Raw genomic sequence first — 25,171 nt, forward strand, 5'->3', positions numbered from 1 at the left:
TTATTTTTTTTAATGAAAGAGTACATCGTACATCATCGAACAGATGAGTATATTCCTGATTCTATAAGTTAATGAAAAAACGAGTTATTAATTTTTTTAAATAATCGGCAATTATGCACATAAAGATATTTTTTTTCATGTATATTATCAATTATTAGTCATGATGAGAAATTAGTATTTTAGTGGATAGTTAATGTAAAAAAAAGTAGAACAGTAAAAAACGTTTTCGTTGTTTTTTATTTGTACTGAAACTTAATGAGTTGTTGGTCCAAAATAAAAAGGAAATCAAATTTGGGTCGTTCAAAAACAAGAAAGAAAAATGACTTTAAAAAATGCTGCTTAAATGGTAAAAAAAAGCAATGCTGGTTGGAACAATTACGTAAACTTAATATGTTGGAAATATTATCTATACAACTATTATAGGTATACCAAAATACCAAATCAAATCAGTAGATCACACGCGAATTTCGCTAAATGATAGCATTAAGCAATCAAATTTAACATGGATGTATTCTATATTGGCAACGAATTGCACGGGGGATACAGTTCCGGTTCGAGGATTTGCGGGGCCTGGTGCAAAATAATTTTTTTATATGAAACGGTTCTATGGCTATTGGCACATGGTTCGGTTAATATTAGAGCATTTAGAGCCCTTTGGTAATGGTTTAAATAAAATAGTTGAATGAATAAATCTTCCTGATTTCATAAATGTATTGCAGTTACTGGATTAGGTATCTATTTCCTATTGGTTATTACTTACAAGTTTCAGGTTATTAGTTTTTAAACTAACCGTACCTCGACGTTTGACGTCTATTTCGTCTAGATTATATACAATATATAATATAAATACTACGTATTCATTGCTAACAATTTTAATTATTCTAATAAGTTCAACAATGGAAAAACATGAGTTAAATAAAGCAAATAATTTTATCAATATCACTGGTCCAGTTTAAGACAAATAAATTATATCAATACAATAACGAAATAAATTGTTTTTTTCTGGCTTTTTAATGTGCAAATTGGTCAAAAATTTGATCGTAATCTAATGTTTCTGCTAATTCATTTTCGATCGAGAGCGTCGCTAATCCAGAAAGTCTGTCGTGAGAAATGGTACTACGAAGATACTTTTTGTCTTTTTGATAAGTTTTCAAATTAAAAGCTCTTTCTACATTTTCAGGAACCTGTTACGGGTGCTCGACGCTCGTAATAAAAATGAGAAGCAAAATAATACTAGTACCAAGTATTATCCATATAATAATATGTAAAATACGATGAATACTAATTACGAAGTAGATAAAGTGAATAAAGTGGTAACTGATAGACGTCGATTCAGATTAAATAGCGTTACAATAATATTAATGTTTGGGTATTTATATTTATAGTCTATAGATCAACATTCTACATTATCCGAAAAAAAAATTAAAAATAATATTACTATAGTAGTTAATAATAATAATGAACAATAACAATACAATATTATATTATTATAGGCAATGCCCAATTATTGAGATGCTGCTTTGTGACGGTTTGCCGATGTCTGGTACCGTAGCCCGTCGAGCACCACTCCATGTAGGAAGTTTAAGAATATAAACTCAATAATGTTTTTATTAAAACTAATAATAGTCATTATTAACATTGATTTTAAATACTATAGTAGTACTACACAGTTAATTCAATACATTTATAAGCTTTAAATTTTGTTACTTAAGAATACAATTATTTTTGGTTATTTGTGTAATTTTAGTAAGATAAAAGTGCGGGGCCATGTAGGGATAGCTGGTATTTTTATAAAGTAGGTAGTTATTGAATTTTTTATTCTAGTCCGCTAATAACCGTGGTTTTTATCTCATAAGCGGCAAAAAAGCGATAATAACGTTTGTAAATTTGTAATGTAATAAAAATAAAATATTTTAAATTCGAGATTAATCTTTCGATTATAATAAACGGAGTTTCCCGAAAACGGAGTTCATTGGTTTTTGGTGAAAGCGGCCCTTAGTAGAATAGATATTAATTATCTTGGTTTACGAATTTGCAACGTCACTTGTCGGAATACATAAAATCGTAATAAAATCTAATATTAGGACTATTAGGTACTTATTGGGAGAGCGCGGCTGTTGTGGTCTATGGACTTTGTTTTCGTAATACCTACGTGATATTTTTAATATTATCACTAAATAATATATTTGACATATTATTATAGCCGCCGCGCTACCCGCATACAAATACTGTGTACCTACTTTTACGACTCTGTAGTTTATTGTTCGAATTGTTAGATTATACTTAATAATGTTTAAGCTTTTATTATTGATTTTATCGTTATAATAATATCAATATAATAGTATTGGCGGTGTATACGGTCTAGTGACCAGTGAGTTAATAATATTTAGTTTTATTACTCTAAGGTCAATAATTACATTAATAATAATTACCTACCTATTCTTATTGATTAAATATACTTAATCAATGCTATTAGACTATAATACTATATAGAGCCTCCGAAAAAGTTTGTCACACCTCTATTTGTTATATTAGGTATATTATAGCAACGGGATCGACGCTTTCTGAACGTGTGAGAACGAACGTTTTTGTGCAAATTAATATTTTTACACTGTGGTTTTACAATATATACAGATATTTGCCACCGTTCGTTAAGGTTATTATACTTTTTATAGATAGGAGAATTATTTTAAAACTAATTTTAACGACACTACATTCTACAACGATTGTATATTTAATCAATGCTATATTATTTTTATTTTATTTTTCCTCTGCTCTAAATTTAACATCAAAGTCGTTAGCGGTTCGAATGATTTTGTGAGTGTAAACAATAATATTGTCGCTTTGAAATATTGTTGAATAATGTATTTATAAAAATAATATAGGAAATTTTTATTTTCGTCATTAGTCATTGTCGCCCGACGTCCAGTGCGAGCCGACGACGAATACGAGTGCTTGAATGTTGAATAGACTAGGGAAAACGGCGCTACACGTTATCACGGAATAATTCAATATTAAATATTAATTCAAAAAAATTATCTTATAATATTTTCACATATCAATAGTTGTTTACGTTATGTATTCACCACTTAGCATTTAAGAATACAAATTATTATTTTATTAACAAAATTTCAGGAAAAAAAGTTTTGTTGAGTTACTCAGTTACAAGATTTTGGCAATTGTATTTTATACTATTTTATTTTGTTCTATAATTTGATGGGCTAAGCGCCCTCGAACGTCCCTCAATCCCCGTCTATGCTGAACACCTAATTTCTAGTTAATACTTTTATAGGTAAAACTGTAAAAGGTATTAATTAATAATATTTAACGTAATTGATAACATTATACGATTATGATTTTGTCGATTTATTGTCATTATATGTTCTTACATAATACGACGAAAATTTATTAGCCAGACTAGGACAATAATTAGACAATTTATTATTAGGAAATTTAGCTTTTATTTTTTATTTAGAAACACTGTGCCGATAGGCAGCGGCCGTGTCGCCGTTGTTGGTGGAGGTTGTGGCGTGGCGGTCACTATTTCGGATTTCCTATCAGACATAATTTACAATCCGCCGCCACCCGTCACGATCCTGGCGAGCAGAGTATTCACATTCATGTTATTAAAATTATCGCGTTGCTGGAAGTTTGTAACGTTTGTAATGCCGTCGCCTTGTTTTGTACTTGCAATTTATTAATTTATTATAATAAGATTTTTTACTTAACCGATTTCCGATCCTGTTGTTTCTCCCAACGTTCTCGTAGTGTCCATTTGGCTGACGGAACATACGTCGTTTGTCACCTGATACGATTAACGGTGTAACCCATTGGTCGTCACCACTATTGCCGGTCGGGTATCAACCGAAAACAACGAGTTACGGCCAGTCAAAACTGGCTGTAAGCGGCTGATCCTTATTAGTATAGTGTCCATTCGTGCTGGGTTCAATCGGCTTTCTTGTAAAACTTCACTTTCGTCATCTCATTTCTTACGTCGTTTGCTCCGAAACTGATTCGCAGCATTCTTCAAGATGACCGAAGAAATCGAAGAGATCGTGTAAGTATTCATATTTTTCGGTGATTGACGATGATCGCCGGAAATTGTTGGCGTTATTTTTGTGTTTAAATAATTGTAGTGCCGAAGCCATCGCTTGTCGATCGATATCGCTCGCGAGATGAGCGCGTAGATCCTGGAACGATGGTTTGGTGTTTTTAATGGGGACTACAAACGTATTATCAAATGATTTGCGGGTATAATGTTTGGGGCTAAGTGCAAAATTTGACCAGGCAGTACACCGTTAAAAAATTGTTTGCACTTGATGTGATTTCAATGACTTACTGTCAATTTCATATTATTATTATTGGGCTTAACGCTATAATAGACGCACAGTTTACCAATGATGTGTGGTTACTTCAATAGAAGTTTTATTAAATTCAGTGATTTAAAACATGTATAAAAAATTTTGAAAGAATTTATTTAATTTATATCCCTATTAGCATAGTAAAAAAATTATAATAACTGATGAAAAGTATCTTTGTCAAAATTCGGTATTATTATTGTTAATGTTACCTTTATAATAGTTATAACCTTATACCATACGTATTCTTTAACGTTTCTACATTAATACACCTTCTTATAATTTCATAAATTAAATTTTATTTTTATTTTTTTAAGATATACGGGTGGTAACCTTACAAAACATTTATATTGCATAGATTAATACTTTTGATGAAGAATGATAATAATTATATTTAATAATTTTTTTTAAATTAATTTATCGTTATAATTAATTTTTGTACTTATTCAATTATTTTGTATAACTGTATTTCATGCATATTTATATTGTTATTAATCTCAGCCGTAGAAGACATTAACACATATTTAAGTCACAGTAGGTACTGTTGAATAATATATATTCCATGCTATAAAAACTAAGGTGTTTCTCTGTTGCAATATGATAATTCAAAAAAAAGTAATTACCTTATCCTAGATATCAATATTAGAGATACTACGCTCTGCAATGAATAATTATGGTGTTTAGATTAAATTAAAATAAAAAATATTTAAATGTCATGTTGTTCTATAACTATTTTAAATAAAATTCTAACCAATGTGTTGCCGTGTATCTCCATATTGCACATTTTGTCATTTAGTTAAGTGAGCTCAATAGTTGGAGTATGTTCTCTGATGGTGGGTTCTAAAGTAAGTAGTTGAACCAACATTAATAATATTAGGACTAATAATAGAACTAATTCTTTAAATTGCTATCATCAGTATTGTTTTTTTTTCAAGACAAATATTTGAACAGATACCATAAAAAAGTAATTAAATCCACAGTTCATAATATTAAAACCATAATATTTCAACTGTGGTTGTAATTTGTTATAAAATTGATAATATTGTACTAATTATTGATAATTTAAAAAAAATAAAATTCAAATCATTGCTTATTCTAATAATATTTTCTAACAGCAATATTATTAACATATCTAAGAGATAATATTTAAACATATTCAATATACATGAAATACAGTTATAACAGATATTTATATTGAACTTGGGTCATTTTTAATTTGAAGTTGATTTAATTATAATTTAATTTGAATTATAGTTTTAGAAAATTGTGGAATACAATCAAAAATATATTGATTTTTTTGTTATTTATAGAAGATTTGTTGGAGATGAAGAATGCACTCGCACAATTCATAGTAACTCTATTCAAGTTTTTTCAAGTCAAGGATCTCATAATAAAGGAAGTTCAAAATTAACACTTAAAAATTTTGTTAATTTTAATTGGGATCAATGTTATTACCGTGGGCAACTGATTGCCTTGCATATAAGTGAAAAGTACATAGCTTATGGTTTTTCTAATAGTAAGTTATCATTAATTACACAATTTACTTCATTTTTCACAAAAATTTGGTTTTATTTATTATTATTTTTATTTTTATTGTAGCTGATACTTTTGAAGGTTTAGTTCGTATTATCAAAACAGATAGTAATGAAAGAGCATTAATTAAAGGGTTTTCAAATTTAATTGAAGATATAAGTTTTGCTCATCTATATGAAATAATAATGTTGGCCTGTATTGACCAATCTGGAACTACATTTGTGTATGTTATTAAAGAAGAAAGCTGTACATCTCCAAAGCTAAGAGTTTTTCCAGTTTTTCAGATCAATGGGGTTAGTAAATTTTTTTTAGACATTTAAATTACTGTAATGCTTAAATATGTTGAGTTAGGTTCATTGAATAATTTACTATTTGTGATAAGATTTATTTAAGCTACATCTTGATTATCATTTATTAATACGTTTGCTGCAGATGACGCCAAATGGTATCCATTAACATCATCACATGTGTCCAATGACACCAATTGGCGTCATCTATCTCATTATTAAATGCATTTCAATTAAGCTTTTGGTTTTCTTGTTAGCATCTCCTTCAAGTATTATTTAATATATATGCGTAAGTCGTACATTGATGTTTTAATTTTTCAACATTTAAAATTTTTTTTTAAAAACCTTAATTTTTTCAGTGTCACAACAAATTACTCAAATATTATATGTAGTTGATGTGTTAATAAGATATCAATGATTTAAAAGTATATTGTACTTGAATAAGTAATAATAGTTATGTAAGATAGTATAATGATGTGTTCCAACATTACTGTATTTATATTTTATATTATAATATATTATATTTTATGGGTAATGTTAATGTTTGGAAATATCTACCATAGCTGGATAATATAACATTAGTTATCATGAATTTATTAAATGTTAGTTTATGTAAACATGATTCCATGACATTTTTAATTTTACAAAATATTAGTATATTTACTCTTTTATCGATTATAAAACTTTTTATGTTATCCGGATAGTGTTCATAAACAAAGAATTACCTATTAGCTAAAATACATGGTTAAATGTACATACCATATACGAGCTTAGTTCAGTTTATACATGTATCATCTCTAATTATGATTGTATTTAAATTGAATTATGCTGAAATAAATAAAATAAAATAAAAATAGGTTAACATTACCCATAACATATGTGAGTGTTATCTTATATTCATTATGTAATATCATTAATTATTATAATTTTTGATTACACTACAATTTTACAATAATAATCATTTCACCCACTTCATATACACGTGTCAAAGTAGTCACTTTCATCACTTGCTCTATGTATTTCTACCTCGTCATTAGTAAAGTAACTTACACTTTACATATTTATATTTTATTTTAATATAGGATAGATATTTTACTTTGTATTCTTGATAAAATTAACTTAAGAATCTTGTATTCCACTGTTATTTTTATTAATCTATCACCAGACTGGGTCAATATTTCAGGCCAGGAATTTTTTTACCAGTCCATAAATTAACAAGGAACAAATAATTTAGTCAGAAGTATGTTAAAAATATAATAATAATAAAAACTTTAAACCTATTATTTAAAATATAATTAGAATATTCAATATAGATATAAATGGGTGTTGCAGGTTTCTACCAAGTCATTCCCTTTTCTACTATAGTTATAAATTATAGAATTCTAAAGCTTTGACCATTATAGTTTATACCCTTATAGATTTAAAAATAATATATATATATATAAATACAATAATATTTTAAAGATATTATTTAAATTATAAAGTCAAAACATAAAAAATACCAACATAATTATTTTTTTGAAAAAAAAAAATTTATTTCTATGAAATGAATTTATTTTGTAATAACTTATTCAAAAGTAATAAATTACCATTATTTAGTTGTATAAATATAAAAAAATAAAAATAATAAATAATAAATATGTTATGTATATATTATTGTGTAAAATTATTATTTTATTTACTGAATAGAATGTGATATTTGTATATTCATGATAACAATTATGATGTATTATATTATTATATTTTAATGACATATTAGTTAATGTAAATAAAATAAAAAACGCTACTATGTTATATTAAAATATTGTTTTTGCTATCTGCGTTAAGTACAAGTATCAGTAAAGTTAGGTATACGGTGGCGTTATTATTAGTTATTTTAAGTGTAAAAAATAGTAATTATAGTTTATTATAAATAAATCTATAAACAGAATATTTGCCTGTATATCTGTTAATATGTTTCGTACATACTACAAATGGTTTGAATATAAAATAGCTTATTAAGAATACACTTGATTACTTCATAATACTATTATATTATTGATAATTATGATACTTGTTTATTTATGCATTATATCAATTATATTTATTTTTATGTTATTTCATAATATAAATCATATCATTTTTAATTCCTAAAAAAGTTTTATAGTTCTACTGCATAATAATAGTATTTAGTAATAGCTAAATTTATTTTGAGTGTTAAGATAAGTTGCTTTGTTTAACAACAATTTGTTTTTAAGACACCTAAATTGAGTTATTGATTCATATTATATACTGTGTTACCTTCATTAAAAAAATTAATATTTAATAATAACAATAACTTAAACAAATAAAAAATAAATACTAGTATATAGATTAATTAATTTGTTTATTAAGATTATTAAAGAATATCATTTAGGATATCATTAAATTTGTTATTTGTTCTATTAAAGATAATCTTAAATCAGAGTAAAATGTTTAAAAAAAAAAAAGAAAGTTAAATGTATTTTTTTGGTGTTTAATTAATTATCAATTTTATATTATATCACAATCATCATACATTAGTATGTATTTAAAAAAAAAAAATTCATAAACTGTATATTATTATTGTATAAATTAAATATTTTTATTTAATTTTTTTAGGATCCATCATATTGTTTTAAAAATAAATACCTTTTATCTTGGTGTCAATTTATTCCGGAACAAGTAAATCATTTAAAAGATCTTGAATTTGATCCAACTTATAAAGGAAAAATGTTGGCAGTGGTTCGTGCTTCAGAAGTAAGAATTATTTAATTTCAATTTTGAATCAAGAAATTACAGTGGAACCTCGATAACTTGAATTGGTTGGGGGCAAAAATAAAGTTTAAGCCAATAATTTGACTTATAAAGGTTCAAGTTATCTTAAATTGAAATGCAGGGGCCATGGCATTTCTTCGAGTTATCAAAAATTCGATTTAAAGAGGTTCGAGTTATCGAGGTTCCACTGTATATGTTAATCATTTACTAATGTTTAAATTATTTTTGTTTATTAGGTTGAAATATGGCATGTTGGTGTTGCAAGCAACTTTACAGCGGGTCCAATTTATGCCAATGTTAGTTTGAATAAATCAATGGACAAACATCTTTTAAATAATATTAAAAGTGCAGTAATAAAAATCAATTTAAAAGAAGCTGATATTATTAGTTTATCATTTTCTCCTGATGGTTCAAATATATCATTAGCATTAAGCAATGGATCTATTTATTTCTATCAAGTATGTAATATAATTATTAAAATATAAAACGTTATCATTTGTCTAAAAATATTTATTTAATTTAATTATTTTATAATATTTGAGGTTTCTTTTGACCATATTTCTGATACTCCAAAGCGTGTATTTAGCTGGCATCCTCAAGAATTATTTTTGTCTTTAAAGTCTTTGGCATTTTTAGACAACCGTAAAACTATTGATGGCGAGTAAGTAATTTTTCATTCTTATTAAAGCATTATATGTATTTCTTTACAAATTTTATTAGCTCTTTTATTATTGTATATAATATTTTTTTAAATTTGAATTGGTTATTTATATTTTATAGTGTGGAACTTTGGAAGTATGTAGTAACTTTATCTAACAATGATGATATTATTTTATGGTCTTGTGAATCGTGGAAACCTCTTCAAAAAGTAAAATTTGTTCGACCTTTTACAAAATTGAATCCCATGAAGCTAACAGTTGATGGAACTGGAAGATATATATTTTTGAGTGACATTGACAATAATGTATGTTAAAATGTAACAAATATAATATGTATGTATGTTGTTTTATACTTATTTTGTACTTATTTTTCAGTTATTATATGTTATGGAAGTAACTGATGATATTAAATCTGCTAAAAAAAATATTAAAATAGTTAGCATTACTGAAGTTTTGCTACAAAGCCCTATGTTAAACATGATAATTGTTGATGCTAAAATTGAGCATAATGATTTAGATATTACAGATAATCACAGTTCAAGTAAGTTTGTTTTTGTATAATATATTTTATTTATTAATATTGAAAATAATTTAATTTTAATTTACAGGTAATATTTTACCTAGTTCTAGTAACTATACAACTATAATAAATTTATTTGCAATTCAACCAAAGTCACTACAAGAAGGTCAATTAATTATTACATCTCCAGAATTATCTACTATGGAACAATGTAATGACCAAATAAAAAAAGAGCCTACAAATATGTTTCCAAAACCACCAGTATTAGATCTTCTTATAGAATCTGTTGATGCCACTACAACTAATAATACTTCTGAAGGTAATTATGTGAAGATAGCAAATATTAGTATTTATAGCTAATTTTAGCTAGTCTAATATACTTATGTTAGTACACTTTCATTAAATTATATGGATCGTATCAAAACATTTTTTAATTTTTGATTAAACTGAAATGTTATATTTTGAATAATCTTATACTTAAAATTAATTAGGTATATAAATTACTTGAATAAAAGTAACTTATTCTGTATTTATTTAAATTGCTAAATTGTTATTTGACTTACAAATTTCTGGTTATTATGTTTGACTTGAATTTAATAATTCTAATATTATTAATTCTGGTAAACTATTTCTTAAATACTGATAATTTAAAAAGTACATTTTATTTTATGTATTTAAATGAAAATTAAATAATTTAATGTTTTTACTTCAAAATATAATATTTTATAATTAAAAATATTGTTTCTCATCAATCATTTTACCATATTACTCAATTAATAGATTAATTTTATGATACTAAATTTGGACAATAACTACAGCTATTTAATGAATCATTGAGAATATTCAATACTAAACTAACCTTAGTACAATGTCTTGACAAACTAATGAAGATAATTTATCTATAAATATAAATGATACTAATTTAATCATTATTACAATTAAATATTAAATAACTATTATATTATTTAATTTAACAAATTAAATTTCAAAATTAATATCATTTTATAAATTGTTTAATGGGTTAAATTAAATTAAAAAATTTTTTTTGATTTATAGAACTTAATATTATAGTGTATTTAATAAATCTTGTTATTATTTAATTCTTGTCTCATATACATTTTAATAGAATAAAATTTTTAAAATTTGCTTATTTAAATTTTATTTTATTAAAAAAAAAAAAAAAATTATAAATATTAATAACCTAATTATTTTATTTGTATGTACTGAGTACTGACACTGTGCCACATATTTATTTAATAATAAAGTATAAATATCAAATATACTACTTGCTTCACTCTTAAATCTATGAGGGAGGGGCAAGCATACATACATATCATAATGTATTATTTGTTATTTAAAATATTAATAGATAAAATTACCAAACATTTTATTTTATTGAGAGATATAAATTAATAATATATTTCTTGTATTATTCAAAATATTTAAATAAAAAATAAAACCATCTTTATGGTAAACATATAAATTTAATTCAATAATATAAGTAACCAATTTAATTAAAAACAACTAAGTTTTCTTGTTATAATAATTTAATACCTATGTGTATGTTGATTTGTATTGTTGGGTATTTCTAATTTAAAAAACTAGGCGTTGTAGTATTGATTATACTAGTAGGTAATTATTTACCGTTTAGTTGTCAGCTAAAAAATTAACTTATATATTAAGGCAGCATCCGGACTATCACCATCGTTATTGCAGCGATTCTCAAACTGTACGCGAAAGATATGGAGGTACGCGGAGGGCTGTTCTTGGATAATAAAACCATTAAATTGTTTAATTCATATCTTATTTTAAAAAACAAATAAATAAAAAATAATTGTATTGTAGTTGTAGTATTTTACTGCCTTATTATTTAAAAAAAATGTATTTAACTGTACAATTTAGATTTTGGATCATTCTATTTTTAATAGTTAGTGGTATGCGACTGATTGATAATATACCTAAGTGATACGAAAAAAAAAAGTTTGAGAACCGCTGCTTTATTGTATCCAATATTTTTATTTTGTTTCCATTTTCCGCGTTATTTATTATATTTTTATATTTGTATTTTAATTAAAATTTTGTTCCATGTGTTTTAAAGAATTTCAAATAAAAAAAGAAGATGCTATTTTGCATGATCTAACTCCTTTGGAAGTCCACAGTATAGTAAAAGAAAAATTAAGATTAAAAGGAATAAGTCTGAATTCAAAAAATGTTCCTCCTAAACCTTCTAATTCAACGAAAGTATGAAGTTCTTGTTTTTATTTTATAACATGATTTGTGATAAAAATGTTGATTGTTGTAGATTCAAAATAATCAAAAGAATAATTACAACAATATACAACCAATTGTAGTTCAACCATCAAGTACTTATGCCTACCCCCAAGTAACTATACAACAAATTAGTTAATATAATTTAAAGTAAATACTTTCATTAACATTTTATTTATTTAAAATTATTTTTGTGGAAAAAATGTTTAAACTAATCAAGTATTTAGTTTTAAATGTATTTAGTAAGAAAATATTAAATAAATAAAGGTACCTAAATTTTATTTTCTATTTTAGGATCCTTTTGACTTGGATGAAACAAGAGAATGCAGTCCTAGTAACAATGAAGTTCAGACCATTTTACAACAACAAACTGATGAAGAATCACAGTTAATATAATTAGATTTAATATATTTAATTTTTTTTCATTACAAATTGTTTTATTTGTTTTATCTTAGGTACAATTTAATGGAAATACACAATTTTGAAACTGTGAGTAATTATTCTAATGGAATTGATGAAAAAGAAGAAAACAATTGTTATTCAAGCAATTCTGTGTTCAATGGTTCAGAAATCTCAACAATAAGACGACCTTTGGATAAGTCTGAACTATTAGATAATAGAATTGGTATCCAAATAGGTGATATTTTAACAAGTTTACAAGACATGAACACTCAGTTAAAATGTATATCAAAAAAACAAAAAAAAATGGATAATCAAATTAATGCTGCTATGTCAATGAATTCAACTAGTTTATGTGAAAATCTAGAACCAGTTCTGATGAGTAAATCATTAATTAAGTTAGTTACATGAGATAAATTAATTGATGGAGTATTTTACAATTTTTTTTTAAAGATATGGTTAAGAATGCAAGTGATCAATCGCATAGGAAACTTCAAATTATGATAGATCATCAGCTAAATACCTCTCATAAGAAAATAACAGAAATTGTCAAAGCCACCAACTCCAATAAAGTATTAAAATTATAATTAAATAATATACTAACAATTTTTTTCATATTTGCATAACCATGGCTAAACAGTAAATACTTAGGTGTGACAGAAATACTATGTGATATGCATGATATGATATCAGTTGGAAGAATAACTTATCATTACTCATTTATACTTATTATCAGAACCGTAACTAAATATTTTTAGTTTGGGCCGATAAAAATCCTTGCCAACTTACCGTCATTCTATCATGAAATGAATTGAGATTTGTGAATAATTCCACATATCCATCAGAACAGATTTTTGTATTATTTTTATCATACCTAAGTATTTAGTTATATGCATAACCGTATAAAAATAATTGACTATGAAAATTATTCAATTTTTATACATGTGATTTTACATAATCTATAGTAGTCAAATAATCAGAATTTATGAATTATTTTACTATGAATAAAATATGTTACTTTATATTAGCATTTTATTAAGTATTTATTTTAAATAAATTACATTGATACTTGACTTAATTAAAATCATAATACCTTCTTTACTTTCTAAATAATTTTAAATTTTTCTTATATTTTTAGGTCGATACTGAATTATTTACAAGATCTTTGGTGGCTTCATTGAATCCAACTCTTGATGCAATTTTGAAAGATCTCTTTATGAGTACAGTTATACCTAAGTTTGAGCATGCTTGTTGTTCTATGTTTAAACAAATTGATGCTTCATTTACTGAAAGATCACTAGAATGTAAGTGTATAGTAAAATAAAATATAACTTTTTTTTTTAATTTTTTTTGTTTTTTGTAGACCAAAATGAATTAAAGTCTTTACTAAATGAAGAGGGTAATATCAATAACAAATTAGAATATGCTTTTGATAAATTCAGGGTTGACATGAATAACACAATTAAAAGTACAGAGAAAAAAATATTAAGGTATCATTTGGAATAAACTAATTGAATTCAATATAATAATAATTGATTACTTACTAATGATATATATATATTTATTATTTATTGATTAGCACCCAAAATGACTTGCAAAAACAATTTTCAATTCTACTTAAAGAGTCGCATATAGAACCATGTGTTAAAGATACGGACAATACTGCTAACCAATTTATGATTTTAAGTGATATTATAAAACAAGGAGATTATGCTTTGGCTTTTGAAAAAGTAACATAATTTATATTTTTTAATTTGTTATAATTCATATAAATTACCATAGAGTTTGCTTTTGTATGTGTTTAAATATATCTTGTAATTTATATTTATTTTTGATGAAATTGGATCCTGGTTTTGTTAACTTTCAGAATATATTCATTTGGTATTATTATATTTCATACCAATTATTCTACTATTCTAGTAATCAAATAAACTAAAACATATTTCCAATTCTCATGAAAATTCTTTGAAACAACTCTTAGCCTTTTGATTTGAACTCAAAAATCTTAAAAATTTGATTTATTTTTGATTAATCATAATAATAATAAAAAATTTTAACTCAGGAAAACCATTTGAAGTAAGTATTGTAACTTTATTTAGTTTTTGAAATTTTGTTAAAGAAATGGATCAATATAATTTATTGGCAAAAGATTGATATTTTTAGACAATGGCACACCTTTAAGCATCTTCTGTTATACAAATATTTTTCTATAATATTAATATTTCTGGAAATTTATGATAAGCAAACACCTTTTGTACAAAAAAAAATTGAAGGTCAGAAAACATTCGGTGCTTGCAGCTACTTTTAGATAAAAAAAAAATAAACAGGGTTAATAATAATTTTTTATCGTGTAACTGAGTTGATGATTTTTACGTTGAGTGAATGAAATTTTAAAACAAAATAACGCCACACTTTTTTATAATTATTTATTATGTGGGTTTCACCCTCTACTCGATGTTTTTTACTATCAAATATTTTCTATTTTAGTGATAATTAAAAACATATTGATTTTTTAATGAAATTTGTTACACATTGGTTTTTATTTTATTTAGGCATTGTCTGCATCAAAATTAGAGTTGGTACTTTTTGTTTGTGAAAAAGTACAACCAGAACTACTTTTTATTCCACCAAATGCTTTAAAAACTCCAATTGTATTATCGTTGATTCAACAGTTATCTCATGATTTAACAAATAACACCGAACTTAAACATAAGTAATTGTTTTATTTTGTGATTTGGAATTTATATAATTGAAATTATTCATTCTATTATTTAATATATTATGTTTTTTAAAGGTATTTGGATGCAGCAATCGGAAGTTTAGATTATACCAATGACCACCACAAAGAAAACATAAACTTAGTTTTAATTAAAACTGATTCTAGTGTTGAGAAGTTTGTTCAACTGTATCCATTAAATCCTTACAGTCGAAAATTAAAAATGTTACAGTTGGCCATAAAGTCAATGATAAGTTATTTTACAGTAAACATTTGAGTAAATACCATATTTTATAATATTTTTAAAATGAGACTTAAGAAATATAATGGACTGACACAACATCCATTTTATTCATTTAAATTAAATCATTTTTTTTTTATTTTTTTATTTATATTGCTGTTTTAGTACAAGTAATCAACATGTTTAAAATTTTATCTAAGACAACATATTTTTTTTTTTGTGTATTCGTGTATTCTAAGATTTGAATTCTTGTGCAAATCATTTATTTTATTTATTTAAATATTTTTTATAAACATCTCATACATTAAAATAAAAACCGTAATGTAAGTAATTATTATCTGGTCATTATTTTTTACAAGAGATTTATTTTTTATGCATATCCAGATTATTTTATAGATAATTATTTTTAAAATTTATTTCTAAAATTTCCATTGATTTAGATGGAAGATTATTGAATTGGTATTACTGAAGTTATAAATTAAAATGAGATGTATATTTGTGATTGTACTGAATCAATTTGTGGTGTCTGATTGTTCTTTCTGTCAATGGATTGCTATTTATTAATGTGCTAGTATAAAAAATAAATTTGGAGTCTTTCAAAATTAGTTTTGGTATTTTGACTTTTTCTCTGCTAAGATATATTGCATCAATACTTTCTATTGAAAATGATCTCAATATGGATCAGAGATGGTCAAACGCTGTCCCCACTATAAATATTTATTTTTTTATTTATTTGTTTTTAATTCATATTTAAAATTGAAAAATAAATGAAAAATATGTTACTTAAATGTTTCAACACTATACTTTTTAAAATTAATTTAATATTATTATTTATTTATCTTTTTTTGTTATTATATGATTTTATTTTATATTCAACAAACAAATTGAAACATAATAAATATTAATATGAAAAAATAATACTTTAATAATATTAAAAAAATAATAATTAAATGCTATAAAATAAACTATTAAAAAAAAACAAAATTTAAATAATAAAAAACACATTAAAAAAATATTTTTAATATAAAATAATGAATTAAAAAGATGTTTCTTAACTAGTTAAATAATGTTTTTAAATATTTGTATTTTATATTAATATTATTCTTTAAGTCCTTAGCTATTCCCATTGATATGAATTTAAGATCTTAATTTTTTTTCAATCTATAGAAATTTAATTTTTTTTTAAATAGTTTAGGTTGTGGTGCTCAAACGTAACATAATAAGTACGTAACACCTAATAAGCACTGCTAAAAAATGTTTTATGACAAAGAAACAAATTATTTTTAGTAAAATAAAAGGTTATATGTGTTGAAAATATACCTAGATTATGTTGTATTTTTTTTTTTTGCTATTATTTTCTAACAATTGTCTTAACATATACATTATCTAAACATATCCTATTCACTTAATTATAATCCATTTTATGCTTTTTGCATATACATTTTATCTAAATTGGCATATTGAACTTTATCAAAATTCATAAGGATATTATCAGATGTGGAAATTTAGGAGGCATGAAAGGGCTAGAACAATTTACTTTAGTAATTTATACAAGTTATATTTCTTTTAGTAAAATACAAGTTTGTTTATGATTAAATACTTTTAATAGTATGCTAACTTTTTTAAGTTAAACATTTTAACCCGACGTGTAAAAATGTATGGTCGACATTTTAAAAATGCAATCTTGAATCTGGTAATACAGTGCTGTCAGTGCTTCAACAGTATACGTAAAGGAGTGTTACAATAGCTTTAAGTCGATGTATCAAAAATAACCTGAGCTTTTTGGTAATATGATTAAAATATAACATCAACCTTGTCATCACATGTGCCGGATATATAATATTAGAACTCATATTTTTATTTTCGTTCGTATACATCTCAATAAAACCAGTCATTGAGTACAAAAAATACATTAGTTTAAAATCAATCAATATTATAAGTTTATATTTTAAAATTAGACAATTTTAACATTTATAATAGATTTTATAAAAATATATAGACCTTTAATTAATGACACATTTACATGTGTATTTAAATTTTAATTTAAAAAACACTTATACACGTGTATTAAAAATAATTAACTGCCATAAACCAATATACGGCCAGATATCATTTTTGTAGTGATAACATTTTATTTATATCATTAAATAAAAAATATCATATAATATAAATAATTATATAATATCAAATAATGATTTTGTTAAATAATATTATGAAAATATTAATAATTTAACGCTATAATCAAAATATTAAAATAAAATGTATAATATTAATGCAATATATCATTATGTTATTAATTATTATAAATGAATTGTTTAAATGATATTTTAAATTAATTAAAAATATAACTTTAAAAATGAAATTATATAATAACATTTTGAGCATATTATTATTATATTATAAGAAATTTATTGTTGAAACAATATTTTGTATATGTTAATAATAATAATACATCAACAAAATTATAAAATAATATTAGGAAAAAAATATAATAATATCATTTAAACTTAATAATTTATATATTATTTATAAAAACTAAACAAATTATACATACAATTACATGTTATTTAATAGGGACCACTAATAGACATAGGCGCAACTAGGGTCAAAAATCTGAGGGGGCTAAAAATATTTACATTATGTTTAATCAAAAAATGTTCTTATAATCACATAGAAGTGGCTTGTATAGGGTTTTTTTTAAAGCGGAATTGTCGCAAAAGCCCAAAATATTAAATTGTTTGTAAATAAGTTAGTTAGGTATGTTTTGACAATACAGTTTTAAGTAACCTGGTTATTAATTCAGTAAAAATAAGCTATGCATACTTGTAATAAATATATAATAAAATTAGGATGTCATAACCTCCGAACACTTCTTTTTACATGCTATTGTCACATAACAACAGAGTAAAATCAATAAAAATAGAGACCTTCAATAAATAATACACCTATTTATTAATAAATAGTATTGTGTATTATGGATAATAATGTTTTAAATAAAATTATATTGATTAGAAAAATATACATTTTAAGCACAAAGTAAAAAAAAAATTTTTATCATACACCTATTATAATAAGTACCTAACTCATAAGACATAATATATTGACAGTATTATTATTTTATATTAAAGTAATATGCCTATCCATTTTTGAAAATTTATCAACAATGAGCAGAGTGTCAATTAAATTAGCCATGTCTCTTTCTATACATAAAATAGATTAATAACTACATTTTTTTTGTCCCAAATTACTTCTTAACCAATTTTTAACAGGTCTCATTGAGGAAAATAAGTGTTTGCATGTAGCTGAATTTATTGGAATTTTTACTACAATTTGTAACAGCTTAAAAAATTTTGATATGTTTTTCAACAACTTTTTTTAAATCATTTTTTGAGATTTTTAAACAATTGTGTGCTAAGTTCAGACCTTAAACTGTCGATTGAAATATTCACAATATCCTGAAAGGAAAAAATATGATAATTAATAATTTTAAATTTTGCTTAAGGTAATTAACTGATCTTAAGAATTAGTTTAGACAATAAATTATTTTAGTATTATATTAGAATTTATATTATATTGCTATATTTATCTACTATTCTGATCTACTATTATTTGAAAATTCATCATCGGATCTTAAGTTTTCAAAAGTTGTTATCATACCAATAATTACATTTTTAGATATACCAAGAGTTGCACGTTGATTTTGTAAAGTATTACTCAAAACATTTATGATACTCAACACTTTTTTAGTATAGTAAGTACAACTGAACACTCACTTTTTTATATTGAACTTAAAATTTCTGAAACAATATTAAAAAAACGTGTATATATAAACACATATATATTATAGGTATCAGTATAAATTTTTACAATTATTATTTATTTATCCATAGTCTGAGCGACATCTTTGTCAGCTTGTTCTTCTACTTCATTATTTAAAAAATCTACTATTGCTGTATAATTATTTAGCATAGCTTCACAGTTTTTGTAACAACAGACTCACCTCGTATTACAAATTCTTAAAATATTACCTTTTTTATTCCTAGTTTCGACTGAAGTTCAGATAATTTTGAATGGTTAGAAGGATGTGAGAAGTGAACAAATACAGCTTTCTAATATATTGAACACATTACGAGCACTCTAAACATGTATAAAGTTAATAATTAATTTATCAAAATTTACATAAATAATAACTGTAAATAATTAGTATCTTTTTTTTACAGATATCAACTAAAACTAGGTACAAACTATGTGCCATGCAATGTGTGTATATTGTACTAGGACATAATTCCTTAATTTTGACTTGTACACCATAAAGTTTTTCACTCATAAAATTCGCTCCATCATAAGACTGAGCTATTATTTTAAGAATACTTGTATCAATAGTTTGAGTCTGTCTAGTCATAAAATTTCGTAACCCCGTATATAATTGCCAAGGCTACTTTTTCAATTTGTGGAAATTTACACTCAGAATTAGATAGAACCCTTGATGCGTAGGTTATAGGTTTTTCTGTACGATCTGGGTGTACATGCGAGAGTACTGCGCCTAGTGCATAGGATGATGAATCTACTACGAGTTTAACTGGAATATTATGGTTATAATGCGCTATACGGGTTTCGAGATTAAAATTTGTTTAACATTGTTGAATGTTTGGTCACATTCTGATGTCCAATTCCATTCAGTGCCGTTACGTAAAAGCATGTATAATAGTTTTAAAATATTTGCAGCGTTTGGAATAAATTTTATATAGTACGTAACTAAACCTAAAAATGATTTAGCAATGTTTTATTTTCTGGGACCATGGCATTTTTAATAACATCTGTGTGTAAACCATTTTCATCTAACCTGTGACCCAAATATTCAATTGACTTTTGTATACATTTGCATTTATTCAACTTTACTCTTAAACCTACATTTGACAATACATTTAGTAATTTGTCTAAACGAGAATTGTGTTCTGTGATAGTGGAACCTGCAACAATAATGTCATCTTGGAATATACCAATGCTCTCAAGACCTGCTGTGGAAGTTTATTTATTGTTATTTTAAAATCACCACAAATTCTAACCGTGCCATCTGGTTTTAATATTGGTACTATTGGAGTTGTCCATTCACTGTAGTCGATGGGAACTAAAATATTGCTTTTAATTAAACGATCAATTTCGGTTTCAACTTTTTCTTTTAATGCTAAAGGGATAGTTCTAGGTTTGTAAAATTTAGGTACCACCCTAGCTTTGATATTTAATGAAATTTCGTATTTGTTAAAAGTACCTATTTCATCTTTAAAAACGTTGTTATATTTTTTTATAATATTATCGACACTTACGTCATTTTCCATATTGAACAAGGTAAAACATTTTATGTTTTTTATATCGTTTCGACCTATTAATGGAGGACAACTATTGTAAATTTTTTGTTTTGATATACCGAATCGACAAATATTTTTCCCATCGGTTTAATGTCGTTGCCGACGTAATCAGATAGCGAAATGTCATTAATGTCATTATCTTTTAATTCGAAATTACGCTGTGTTGTGAACCAGTATCAATTTCGAAGCTTACATTATTCTTTTCTACAATTAAATTTACTGTAAACGGTTTCACAGCTTTGTTTTGATAATTTCGATCAATTATAGAAAAAAAAGTATTTGAAAGATCATAATTAACTGTTTTGTCATCATCATCGTTATCATATTAAAATTTATTTTGTGTTTTATTATTTTTCATTTTCTTCTTACTCTTTTTACATACAGTACACAAACGACCCTTTTCACCACAATTGTTGCATTTGTAATCCTTGTATCTGCAGTCTTTTTGAAAGTGATTGGAACGGCCACAAATCCTACATCTGATTTTTGATTCTTTATGTGTGTTGAAACCCTGCTTGGCTTGATTATGTCCATTATTTTTCTTCTGGTACTTCAAGTTTGTGTATTCTTCTTTTTTTCAGCCACTTTTGTCATTTTTGCAGCTTCTTTGGCTGTCGCAATTTCAATTAGATTTGAATATGTAACTTCAACTTTTGAGGCATTTTCTTCTAACTGACGATCTTGAATTGGTCCTGAACCTATACCGACAACGAATATGTCTCGAATAACCGTTGTTAGTTCTGACGAAAAACCACATTTTGAAGCAAGTTTTTTGACACGTACACCCCATTGGCACTCTGATTCATCCTGTCTTTGTTTAGCTTGATAAAATTTATACCTAACCGCGAAGTATTATTTTATTGGTTTGAAGTATTTATTCAAACTTTTCATTAGAGTGTCATACTCAACATCGTTAGGCGTGCTAGGAACAAAAAAGTACTTTGTGAATTTCCTCACTAATGGATGATAATAATATTGCTCTTTTTTGAACATTATTTTCGATTGCATTTGCCAAAAAAAAAAAAATTGTCAATTTTGATTCAAAAATTGTAATATCCATACCTGTTTCAAAGGTTCCGGGTGACCCAATAACTTGATTGAAGTTCACCATGGATTCTGTCTTAGGAGTTGCCATTTTGTATTAGTATGAATACAACATTTGAAACTTTTAATGCACTAGTGATTACGATTAAATTAATATTTTCTTCGTCGCAAATTTGTCAAGTATTATTACTATGAATAATAACATAAACGTGTTTTATAGACCTTTACAGCATAAATCGTAATGGTTAACATTGTAATTTTACTCAATAATAATTGATGGACAGTCTCCACCGATCGTAATATGATGCTGCTGATTATATATAAATACTATACGTGTAATATAATGTAATATAAATGCTGAATATGCAACAGTCTTAAAAAAAATCAGTAATAGCTGCTAAAATATTATTTGCATCCTCGCCAATTAAAACATTGACAAATCCTAGAAAGCGATCATATACTACTTATAAGTTATAATACACAAATCGATAATTTATTATTTTTCTCTAAAACACTTAACCAACCACATATAATGTAACTATTTTCATATAAATAAAAAAACACTAGGAGCTATTTAATATTACCTTGCTTCTTCACACATTATGGCAAAAAAACTAACATTGACTATATGGTTTAAGATCGTTTCCTTAACTTGATCAGCACACATTTTTTTCAGGTCTTCTTGAACTTTCCAGCTCCTTAAGTTAATTTTTGTAGATAATTATGTTCAAAATCAGGATCATGTTTTGAGACCAGTTTACATAATGCTTTAAAATTACCTAAATATAAATAATTTCTAATAAGAGTTAAAAAAAAAAATATATTACCCATCATTCTTATAAAATCGTGGCCTCTGAAGGCAAGGAAGTTCCTTGTTTTACTAGATACAACGCTATATCGTCTATATTTATCAAACAAATAGTTGCGATTTTTGATGATTTGTTGTTGATGAAAGGGACTCGTTTTATATATTATTGACCCATTTTACTGTTTTTATACTCGGTTATTCTGGTAAGACTATTTAAATAAGTTATAGTAGATTCATGACATTTTAAATTTAGAGGAAATCTACAGTAAAAAAATAATAAATACCAATCATATGTAATTATGTAATTGTCTTCAATTGTGTCGAAGAAAGTGTTTTCTGAATTTCAATAGTTATTTTAAAAGATGCGGCAAGCAAAGCAAAATAGGTATTGCATTTATTTTGACACTATAATCGAGACAATCAAAATGACGTTAATGAATGATTTTGTGTGCCAACTTTGGTTTTTGCCGTTTTTTGATTAACTTAAGTTTATTTTAATAATCAAAGAATAGTATTCATCAATAATAAAGTATTTTCGTATTTACTTACCTTTAACATAATCACATAGGTCTTATAGGACCCGAGTCCATATCCATATAACTATTGCAAATGTTAAGCTAGATAAAAGTGAAAAGGGTTTATCGATGGGTCTGTTCTGAACCTGAATAGTTCCTGTTTGAGTGCTTTATTCCACATTGTTTGTTAGCGAAAAATCATATTTTTTAGTAACTACGAAATTTAAAAATATCAAATACTTTTCTTTTATCCATTGTTAGGCTAGTTAAATTAGATTTGAATTAGGAATTAATAAGTGGAAAGCTGGAAATAATTTTATTTGCTTAAGCAAGGTGTGCCATTAGGGAAATAGGTTTTTTCCCACTTCCGAGGTGAGCGTTGGCCGCCATCTAAAAAAACAGCTTCAAAATTTTGTTTTTTTTTAGTGTTTGGATAATAACCTAAAAAATATAAGATTTATCAAAAAACGTAATCGGGTCTAAAATATAGAACGCTAAATTTTCTACAAAATTAAGTTAAAATTTAATGAGTTTGGTTCAAAATTAAGATTGATAATTGACGTTGAAAATTCGTTAAATTTACGATAAAAAGTCATGTTACTCAACTTTTAGAGATTGTTCTTTCGCATCTAAAAATATAAAATTCAATAGTTTTGACAAAGTATCAAGGTTAAAATTAAATTTTGAAATTAGGCCCTCAAATCACCGGTTGCAAATTAACAACAATAATACGTTTCAAATACATTTGTAATAAATTCGTAGGTAGGTATGTAATACATTTTCGTGAGATACCAACATTATTTATTCATACTAGTATATATAGTTATAATAATAATTATTATAGGTTTATTACTGACCCAATAATTGACGTAGACGGTGTCCTTACGTTAATTGTGTCGATAAGTCGATAAGTGTGTCAACGCGATTTCCTGTAAATTGTTTGATAACTTTTAAAAATAAAATAAAAATATATTACTTTTGCACTAATGAGTTAAATCTATGATATGATTCAATTGGCATATAATAGTTATAACTTACACAAATTTCATTCGATGTTAGTTTTACGTATACCAACGAGGCTTTACGTAAAATTTTAGGCACGTGTCTCTCTGTAGGTATTCGTTGTGCGTTCTTGTTCTGTTTTTTCACGAGTGTTAACAGAATGGCAGATTTGAAGTGCTTAATTTGTGATGATTTTTTATCCAACAAAGAAAGCTTAGTTATCAAAGAACGAGGATTGAAAACACTTATTATTTATTTATTTATTCAAATCTACGGACGTAAGTCCTATTAAAATTTCAATTATGTGTACATAAGATATTAGAAAATTATTAAACAAGAAAAAAACTATATAACAAAAAATATTCATAAAACGATAAAACTAATAGTATTTAAATAAATATAATAAGAAAATTATAAAGTGTGTTAAGGTATATAATAAAGATAATAGACAAGTTATATAAAATCAAAGGGGTAGGTGTTACCAGCCAGTGGCGGATTTTCAAAATTTTTCTGGTGGGGGATCCAAAAAAATATGTATTTCAAATGCATTATTTTTATTTTTATAAAAACAAATGTGTTATATTATATTGTGTTTGTGCAGTATATATACTATACTCAAAAAAAAATTATAAAAATAAATATTAAAAAATGTAAAAAATTATATTCTAAAATTCAAAAAT

The 25,171-nt window shown here is 25.1% G+C and overlaps 1 protein-coding gene across 1 annotated transcript; it reads left to right on the forward strand.

The window, feature by feature from the left end:
• Positions 1-3,590: 3,590 nt before the first annotated feature.
• On the forward strand, positions 3,591-16,039 carry LOC113556525 (enhancer of mRNA-decapping protein 4 homolog). The gene is made up of 19 exons (XM_026961527.2): positions 3,591-4,057; positions 5,669-5,874; positions 5,958-6,184; positions 8,798-8,935; positions 9,190-9,411; positions 9,496-9,614; positions 9,734-9,917; positions 9,988-10,153; positions 10,221-10,451; positions 12,231-12,373; positions 12,435-12,515; positions 12,695-12,786; positions 12,856-13,181; positions 13,253-13,371; positions 13,938-14,103; positions 14,163-14,289; positions 14,379-14,529; positions 15,352-15,512; positions 15,594-16,039. The coding sequence occupies exons 1-19, from the start codon at positions 4,032-4,034 to the stop codon at positions 15,790-15,792; spliced, it is 3,084 nt and encodes a 1,027-aa protein (XP_026817328.1). The 5' UTR covers positions 3,591-4,031; the 3' UTR covers positions 15,793-16,039.
• The last annotated feature ends 9,132 nt before the right edge of the window (positions 16,040-25,171 follow it).

Source organism: Rhopalosiphum maidis, chromosome 3 (assembly GCF_003676215.2).
Source record: "Rhopalosiphum maidis isolate BTI-1 chromosome 3, ASM367621v3, whole genome shotgun sequence".
Classification (NCBI taxonomy): Eukaryota; Metazoa; Arthropoda; class Insecta; order Hemiptera; family Aphididae; genus Rhopalosiphum; species Rhopalosiphum maidis.